This window comes from Austrofundulus limnaeus, unplaced genomic scaffold (assembly GCF_001266775.1).
Source record: "Austrofundulus limnaeus strain Quisiro unplaced genomic scaffold, Austrofundulus_limnaeus-1.0 Scaffold1606, whole genome shotgun sequence".
Classification (NCBI taxonomy): Eukaryota; Metazoa; Chordata; class Actinopteri; order Cyprinodontiformes; family Rivulidae; genus Austrofundulus; species Austrofundulus limnaeus.
The window spans coordinates 33913-44042 of NW_013954008.1; the positions used below are offsets into that span (position 1 = coordinate 33913).

The 10130-nt window shown below is 37.0% G+C and overlaps 1 protein-coding gene across 1 annotated transcript; it reads left to right on the plus strand.

The window, feature by feature from the left end:
* Positions 1-6766: 6766 nt before the first annotated feature.
* LOC106535897 (guanylyl cyclase-activating protein 2) lies at positions 6767-9804 on the plus strand. Its single transcript, XM_014033037.1, has 4 exons — positions 6767-7003; positions 7088-7237; positions 8671-8779; positions 8873-9804. The coding sequence occupies exons 1-4, from the start codon at positions 6806-6808 to the stop codon at positions 8998-9000; spliced, it is 585 nt and encodes a 194-aa protein (XP_013888491.1). The 5' UTR covers positions 6767-6805; the 3' UTR covers positions 9001-9804.
* Positions 9805-10130: the final 326 nt, after the last annotated feature.

Below are 10130 nucleotides of genomic sequence, written 5' to 3' on the forward strand. Positions count from 1 at the left end.
ATTTTCTATTTTATTCATATTTTATGTATCATTATTTTATACTAAAACATACAAAAATAGAACATAAGAACAGTGTGTTTATCAATGAGCTACAGATCAAACTGATTGATAGAAACTGGCTGCAGCTTTTGGTATGATGTTTTGTCACCATCTAGTGGATATTAACAAGTACAGCATCAATAAGCAGGAAAAGTAGTGTCCTCTTTGGGAAAATTTACACAATATCAAAACATTAGACTTAGCAGTCTCTGTTTGTATCTGTTGTAACAAGAAGGAGCACAGGCTTATCCAGCTGTCATCAGTAATTATAATGCTACAGGTGGTTTTAATAAAAGCAATGCATTTTCACTTCTACTGWGCCATAATGAAATCAAATGGCACATAGTTGTTCACAAACACAATCCTAACATCATCATCACAAATGCCTGGGTCATCTGCAGACCTCTGAAAAGTCTTATGSTCCAGGTTTTCAGTGGTTCCTCTAACCAAAAACCAGTTTTGTTTCYCTCTCTGAAAAGCTACAGTATGTTGACAGCCTGATGCACTTTTTTTTAATATTCCCAAATCTGTGCAGYTGCACGATTACCACACTCTACATGAAGTATGTGTGGCTTGACTTGTGTACAGCACCTACAAACCATGCAGGCCAACATTCTAATGTCAACAGTGATCAATAAGGTCTGCAAGCGCCTCCTGCCTGCAGAGCATTGCTGTTTAATCAAATACCACAAAGCAGCGGTCAAATAGTTAGAATGTATAATCATAACGTACTGTATAMTTGGTGTTTGAATGCTCTTAGACTTTATTTGTACAGCACTTTGTTGCAGTTGTTGTTAAAAGTCTTTATAAATAACCTACTGTAATCACAATGGTAGTATAGAAGAGTCTGAAAAGTGGCTGTTCCAGGTTCTACAATATTTTATTTCACTATATTTGTGTTTTTTATATTCCTACATACATTAAAAAATAAAAAAAATAAAATATATATTCTTAACTGGAGACTGGCAAGACACCTTATGTTGTCGCTACAATAAACTACTGTAGATTTTCTATGAGAAAATGATAAAAAAAGAAAACATCACAAAATGAAGTTTTGTTARGTTCACCAATAATACCTTCAATTGAACTTTCAAATACTTCAGTGGGTCCCTTGTATGGAAGCCGAGAMCGTCTGTTTTCCGCTTATAATTGAACTGTAATTTCCCCATGGGATCAATAAAGTATCATTCATTCATTCATTCATTCACAATTATTTTCCATGGTTTTAACGTTATCACAAAATAACAAGGAGCATTCTCAAGATAACGAGTTAATTTCCAGATTTGTGTGTCATTCAGTAACCATTGAGATGACCTGGTCCCCTCGGCTGTCCGTCCGTCCATCCGTCCACCATTATTTAACCAGGCAAATCCCATTGAGATCGCAGGGTGGCCTGGTCCAGAAGTCAACCTATCAATTGTTCATGAATTTGTGTCATTTTTGTATCATCAGACTGAAACTGTGATGTTTTTCTTGTACAGAWAACTTCCATATCAGCCCTCATCATTTAAGAAGACGGCTGGCTCGCTGGCAGCTCAGCAGGAGTTTACCCAGTCATCTTTTTTTTGATGATATAATAAAACTTTATCTGTCACTAGTTGAAGGGGATCGGGACATCTCCATGGTTACTGACAGTGGTGGGCACAGTTCCACTAAAGCACTAACAGGGGAACTAATTTCCTGGTTAGTGCTTTAGGTCTTTTGCTAATTTTAACATTTATCAGTGGATTAGCACTTGCTAAATTTAGAAGCACTAACTGAGGTCTGTAAATGTTATTGATCAACATTAATGTTAACAGCTGAGGGTTAAAGCTGTCACTCATTTTGTTCATATGTGTGTCACTTATCCACCAGGTGACAATTTATGAACCCAAATACAGCTGTGGAATGTCAATGATAAGTCTTAAGAGAGAAACATGACAACATGTGACTCATGTTATCTGTTGAAGAATGTTCATGGGTTGACTGGGTTATTTTAATACTTTAGAATTAGCTTTTGCTAAAACTTTCAGTGCATTAGTGCTTTAGAATTAGGGGATTTAAATATTTGAGTTAGTGTTATAGGGCTAGCAAAAGTAATTTTTAGATTATTGCAGCCCACCACTGGTTACTGAATGATACACAAAAGGAAAAACATCTGGAAAATAACTCGTTATCTCGAGAAAATGCTCCTCGTTATTTTGTGACAATGAGAAAACCATGGAAAATAATTATTTGGAAGTTGGTTGCGCTCGGCTTCCGTACTCTTGTATAAAAGCAGCTCCTAGTTTTAGCTGAGAGGTCTGAAGCAACCCTTTGGTGTGTTACGTAGGAGGGAATCCTTTTAAGTACCTCTTTTTATAGATGTCTTTGACACAGTTGGACCAAACAMAACTGAGAACTGACGCACCCCATTGCATGCACATAGAGCTGATTACTCTTGATAAATGCGACCTGGTCGTTTGAGTTTAATTTTATATCGCAAAACTTGTAATTTATCGAATTAAAGAAACAAAAAAGTTTTTTGTCACCATAATTTATTTTTGTGTAGTTAGTACTTTTAACAACTAAACAGGCACAATGTTTTTATTATAGCATTTAAAATTTTATATTTAAAAAAAAGACTCTTAAATTCTAATGTGAAACATATGTGCATTGTTTCATTATATAATTAAAACAAGACAAATAGGTTTGTCGAGTCGCCTGCATGAACATTGTTTCCTCTTGAAAACTGGGATTCTTGCTTAATTCTGCTCAGATGTCTGTTTAGAGAATCTGGCTCAGGCGTGGGCCAGAAAGATGGGAGTCAGGATATTTTGAAGGGTAACACTCTTGGCAAAACTAAGACCTGATCGGTGGAGAAATGTCACAACTGGGTCTTCTTTATCCCAACAAACCTCACACACACCTCACACTTCCATACACACACGCACATAGARAAAACTGCTAGCAGCTGCAAAATGCTGTTAACAGCAAAACAAGCTTGAATGCTTTATGTCATTGATTCTCTCACCAAGCTGAAAAGTGAAAATGAAGTTCCAATTTATTTGCAGATTTAAGGAGTTACTATTGCCACTTTCATAGGTCTCAGTGCAAGACAGATCAGCACAACCCTGCAAAATCTATCATTTACCCACTGTTAAATGGCAGATATAACAGATATATTTACTACTTCAGTAAAAATATCTTCTCACTTCATAGAGATTGTTTTTTCTAACCAGATCAGAGCAATCTAATTGAAAGAGGTTGATAAAACAACTCCTAATCAGCCTGACTTTAAGCACTTCAACCTCTTAGTTTCTTTTGCAAGAGGARACACTGAGACAGATTAAGGGCAGCAAGGAGACATGAGCACAAGTCATTTACAAGATGATACTGATTATAACACATATAGCAATGGATGTACTGTTTGTAACGTACAGTGGGCAGCACTAATCTAAACATTTGTTCCACTAGCCCTGAAACACTAACTCAAATATTTAGGTCCCCTAATTCTAAAGCGCTAACTCAAATATTTAGGTCCCCTAATTCTAAAGCGTTAACTCAAATATTTAGGTCCCCTAATTCTAAAGCACTAATGCATTAAAAAAATTTAGCAAAAGCTAATTCTAAAGCACTAAAATAACCCACTCAACCCATGAACACTCTTCAACAGACAACATGAGTCACATGTTGTCATGTTGCTCTCTCAAGACTTATCATTGATGTTCCACAGCTGTATTTAGGTTCATAAATTGTCACCTGGTGGATAAGTGACACACATATGAACAAAATGAGTGACATCTTTCACTGTCAGCTGTTAACATTAACGTTGATCAATAACATTTATAGACCTGAATTAGTGCTTCTAAATTTAGCCTATAAATTTAGCAAGTGCTAATCCACTAATAAATTCTAAAATTAGCAAAAGCCCTAAAGCACTAATAAGGAAATTAGTCCCTCAATTAGTGCTTTAGCACTTTAGGGGAACTGTGCCCACCACTGTAACTTATGAAACTTAGAATATGAAAAAAGCATATGCTATATAAATTTGGAACCAACAGGTCTTTATAAGATGTGTGTKGTTAAACTGAACAAAGATCCTTAATGCTCTAATACCCTAAATGGCCCGTGAGGTCTGAGGCCCACCACCTACAGGAGGGGTCATATGGGTTGAGTGCAAAGTGCTATGAGTGGCAGGCAAAAGTGTGGCCTTGGCAGTCTGACCCTAARTTTTGGGTCAGGCTCCTTATCCACTCTCCCTGGTTGGGAAGGAGCCTGAGCTTGTACATGAGGTTAACATAAAGTGACTGTTATTTGTGCCTAGCTTCTTTGAGTTAAGAGAGAAAGCTGCTATAATTTGAAGGGATTACAAACGTTTGTTAAACTGAAAATCAGAACAAACTTGAAGGACAGATGCACTTCAGTAAAAGGCATWAGACTATGGAATAATCTGGAGGATGARTTAAGAGCATTGGATCAGTTAATRCCTTTGAGYAAATGATCAAGAAAAAAATGTTAAAGAAATATGAATTTGTTTAAGTTGTATTAGTTACTGTCTGAGGAGTTAATTTTTTTGTTTTTATTATTTTACGTATCATTGTTGTGTGAAATGTTTTGTTTGTTTGTTTGTTTGTTTGTTTGTTTTAATGAAATGAATACATGAATTTGACTTGAGTTCTTAGTGGAGGTGCTGGAAGGTTCTCCAGCTGGGGACTCCAGCATTCTCCTGGGAACATTGAGGTCTGTGACTGAGAGGAATGGCCTCTCTGATCTGAGCTCGAGTGTTGTTTTGGTTGTTGGACTTCTGTGCTAGTCACAGTTTGACCATGCTRGAACACCAGGGCGTCCTTTCAGTGCACATGGTATCAAGACCCACTAGGCTGCAGATGGATGTTAGACTTTGTGCCATCTGATTTGAGGCTGTATGTTTTGGACACTTGAAGAAAAGAACRYTCAAGCTGAAAGAGGATCCCTGCCAAGCCTTGTTAACTGGTAAGTCTCCAGAGYCATCTTAGGGGTCAAGAGAGCTGCAGCCCTGGCTGTTGCTGAGGGAAAGGCTCGGTGTGGGGAGAGTTTGATGAGGCCTTGGATAGAGATTCTCAATCAGCTCCAGGAAATTCTGCCAAACCAAGAGGCAMTTCAGGCATTCTATAGCCCAAACAGTGTGTGGACGTGAGCCCATATCCAGTTATTTAACTGCACATAATAAGTTTGGACAGCATGATGTATCAGTGGTTAGCACTGACGCCTCACAGCAAGAAGGCCCTGGGTTTGATCCCCAGTTTGGACGTGATGTCTGTCTGAGTGGAGTTTGCATGTTCTCCTGCTTGTTCTCTGGGTAAATGATAAATTAACTGAACTTATAGAACTTTATCAAGTCGCTGGACCCCAAAGCACTTTACACTTACAGACATTCACCCATTCACCCATACATTCACACACTGATGATGGCAAACCACATTGTAGCCACAGCTGCAGTAGCTGCAACTGGGGCACACTGAGGTTGACGTGCACCAGCACCACCGGACCCTCTGACCACCATTAGTAGGCAAGGCTGGTGAAGTGTCTTGCACAATAACTGAAACGGCTGGACGGGGATCGAACCGGCGACCTTCTGCTTCCAGGACAACTCCCCTAACCACTCCACCACAGCTGCCCACTGGTGCTCTGGTTTCCCCCACAGCACAAATAGGTTGCGTTCAGGCCCAGAACTCCCTTGCAAAAGAGATCTGCGATCTCAGTGGGATTTGACTGGTTAAGTAATAGTAAACAAATAAAGCTTGGGGTCCCTCATACTCAGTGAGGTGAAATCGCACATACCAGTTAGCCAGTACACTAGGGATCAACTTGTCAGAGGACTTACCTGTTTTACACAGCACCCAGTTTTAGCAGCTTTCCCTGTAGCTTCCACCGTTTTCAGRCTCTGGGCCTGCTGAGTCCCAGGAGACAAAGCTCTACCACCAGGTGCTCACTAACAATGCCCATGAATCAAAGTGTCATGGTCAAGTTTATTTATTTATTTATTATTATTATTATTTTTTTTACTTTAAACTGGCTTTCAGTTTCAGTTTCTCGTTTGGTTCAGTTCTTCCATCTTGTTGTGGTTCCTTTTTTGTTTGTTTCTTTGAATGGGTCCTGGTTTTTACCTTCCATACACACCTGGTACTATTTTGGTATTAAGCTGTCATCTGGTTAATTCCTGCAGTGTATAATGAGCCAATTTATTTTTACTCACTACAAGATTTTCTGTGAATTATTAAGGTTTTTGTGGTCTATCCCTTTAGGGTTTATTTCTTTACTTAAAATATATATTTTTTACTTTTTTTTTTACCTGCACCATGCCTCCTAGACTTATGTCATGTTTCATGACAAATATATTCAGAGACTTAGCAAATTTTATATTAAGTTTCACAAAATAATTTGGACTTTGCCTTAATTTTATTAATATAAAATAATAGTTCTGTAATGGTATAGCCCTGTTTAACTTGTTAAAAGGTGGCTCATATTGTTATGTATTGATTAAATGATAGCAGGCCATTAACTGCAAAGCACAAACTATAGTTTGTCCTAGACTAGTGTTTGACTAGAGTCTGGTAACCCGGTAAGAGGTAGCCCTACCAACATAATACCACACTAATCCTGAGGCTGCAGTAATCACTTGGCTCATGCACAAACAGAAGGATTCCAGAAGTGGATTCGAAAGGCTTATACAAAAAAACACCCAAGAGCAAGAGATTCCCATTTCAAGTCAGGCCACTGTCGTGGAGATTACTGCCTTGCAGACTATGGACTGTTGTGTTTAGTTATGGGGCAGACGCAGCAAACAGGGAGCAGCGAGGAGATTGATATTAAAGCCCTGCAGGATATGTATAAAAAATTTGTCACGGAGTGCCCGAGTGGAGTCCTTTTTCTGCATGAGTTCAAACGTTTCTTCGGAGTTGATGCAACAGGAGAAGCTGCTGAATATGCAGAGAACATGTTCCGAGCTTTTGACAAAAATGGGGTGAGGAAAAAAAATGTCTTACAGTAAGTCATCCAAACTGTTTAAATGTGAGCTAATTGTTGTTTTATTCAACCTTTACTTCAGGATAACACAATTGACTTCCTTGAGTTTGTGGCGGCGCTTAATCTTGTTTTTCGAGGAGACTTGGAGCACAAACTGCGCTGGTCATTCAAGGTGTACGACAAAGATGGCAACGGCTATGTGGATAGGAATGAACTTCGCTCAATAATTGATGTAAGTTTAATGAGCAAGTGACAACAAAACCTTTGTCGATGTTGCTGGTTAAAACTTTAAACAATTCTCAGATTTTCACCCTCTCACAGTATGTTACTTTCAAGTATAAAAGATAACTTTTTATTTTATTTTTATTAGGATATGCTATTTTCAGTTTTGGGAATGGTGTCCTCTCACTATCACTCACTCCTATTGACCTCATATCCAAACTAGATAAAAAAAGAACTTAGAGTTGGCGTGCAATTTTACTCAATTCTAAGTTGTGAAAGTGCAAATTATTGTTTACATATTTTTTCCACTGCAGTCATTTTGTTTTGTCTAGTGACAGTCTATTGAAATAATAAATCAATGAATGGATACATTACTTATCCCAAGATTAAATAATTCATAAGTATATCACATTTGTACAGTTATATTGAAAGTTATTTTAGGTGCATAGTATAGTAAAGTATAGTATAGCAGTTCCAAACTTTGGGGTCGAGACCTACAGTGGTGTACTGAAACATAAAGGTGGGGTGTTGAAAAGAGAATTAATTACATTTAAAATGAKTACTAACATTGTTTTATGCCTTGGTTGTTACAAAAGAGTGCAGTTAGTGTACTTTAAATGGCTAAAAGTAGCATAATGAATATTGTTACCATGCACCCTGTTTATACCAATTCTGAAAAAATAGTTGGGGGCGCAGGTCGCAACTACGACTACTACTATTTTGTTTGTCAATAGCTAAAAAGTTGGGTACCACTTGTACAGTACAGTATGGTACAGTATAGTGGGGTGCAGTGCAGTGCAGTACGATGTGGTGCAGTGCAATATGGTACAGTGTAGTGTGGTACAGTACAGTACAGTACAGTACAGTACAGTGTGTATAGTGTAGTATAGTTTATACCTAAATAAAGTTGAATTTTTATAGTTAACCTAATCAAAATACAGTTTTAACCCTCATTAATAAAACCAAAATTGAATAATGCTTTAATTAATGTGCATAATATAATAAAAAAAATAATTTCCTTCCATAAAGAACTCCAAATAAATAATATTGAACAAATCAGATTGGGAACATGAATTCTGGTGTTGCTGTTGTTTTAATAACTTTCCTCTTAAACTGCAATACTGTCTGTTGCTATAAATACTTGTCAATTCTGTGCAGTTACAGAGAGTCCTATTATCAGTAAAGTAGCTTGAGAGCAAAAGAAATCACGTGCAAATTACCTGTTAAAACTGATATTAAAGTGTGTATCGAAGAAATATAACAAAATTAAAAGAATTTAAGTTGGTCCTCATCAGGTTCTTCTTTAATGAAAGATTTCATCTCTRCTCCAAGAGACCTCTTCGGTCTGACTGAAGAGGACCTAAATTGTATTTCTTTATTTTTTTCTATCTGCGTTACTGAGATGCATCAGGACAAATATAACAACTTCTTTCTTTTTTCCAGAGCATCTCTCGGATCAAGAAAGGCTCAAAAACAGATGTGACTGAACCACATCTTACAGTTGATCAGGTTGTGGATCGGATATTAGAAGCTGTCGATGTTGATCATGACGGTGAGTGTTTGATGTTTTGTTTTGGAGGGGGGAGAAAAAAAAGATAGTTAAGATAAAAATAATGACTCTTGCATGTTCTTCTTTCTTTTACAGGTACTGTTAGCATGGAAGAATTTATCAAAGGTGCACAACAGGATCCATGGTTGCTCAGTATGTTGAAGTTGGACATGAACCCTACTGGATGGCTACTGGCACAAAGGAGAAAAAGTGCATACTTCTGAAGTGTTGGATCACTGTGGCCTTTGAAATGATAACAGAAGACAGACAACCATGGTCTATTCCTGCTAGTTTTTTTTATATAAATTGTTAATACATTTTTTCTAAAAGTCAGTGCTTCTGCATACAGTTTTATGTTCACAAATTGAGAAAAAGTAAAATTTTATTTGGGTTTTTGACTTTTGGTAATTAAAAAATCTAAATATAATCAATTTCTAGAGATGGGACAAATTGCTTTTTGAAAGGATCTCTACATAAACGAGCCGTTTGTTTCATAGAGCCGTTTGAGTTGGAACGTCATCATGTATGGTATATATGTCATTAAGTGATGACATAATTCCGCCATGTGGGCGGTAGCATGTGTTTTGTCAAATGGTACCCCCTCATCCTTCCCACTGAGCTGCTGTACTTCAACCCCTGCTCTTTTTCTGTGAAAAAGTGAAGGAGGAACATTTGTCTGTGGTTAAAGAGGAAAAAATAAGATATGAGGAGTAAAAAAACACCTGTCCGCAACTCCTTGAATCACTGTCAATTTTATGACGTTATTCTATGTTTTTCCTGTTGCAGCTATGCTAACAGTCAGCTTATTTATATCAACGTTCTTGTCAGCTTATAATGGTGCATAATATACATACTGGTTTCCAATGCATTTTTTTCAGCCTTCTTTTTCTCAAGTGTCAATGTGTAAATGACAAATTACGTTCTTACTGCGTGTGCTTTTATATCAATTTAATCTTTTGCTTTCTGAAGACTGAGTCATTTTCTTTGGAGAATTGATTATCATTCATATTAAAAAAACGTGTGTAAAATACTGATTCCTGTCACTGTTCTTAAAGTTTTACTTTTAATTAAAAACACATTTTACCTTGTTTAGCAACTCTGATGAATGCTTTTGATTTGTCTTGAATTTTAAATAAGGCACAAACGGCCTAAAAGAAGCCCACAATTTCTGTTACAGGTGTAATTTAAAATATGAAATATAAATCATTTTCTTTACAGCATATTTGATCCGGCAATTTTAGATAAAGTCTGCATTTCAAACTTCCACACTTTTTTTATAAAAACAGCGTTTGCACTGCTTGGACAAATTAGTTTAAACAGTGCTTGTGCTAAAAAAATAATAACAGATAAGTAT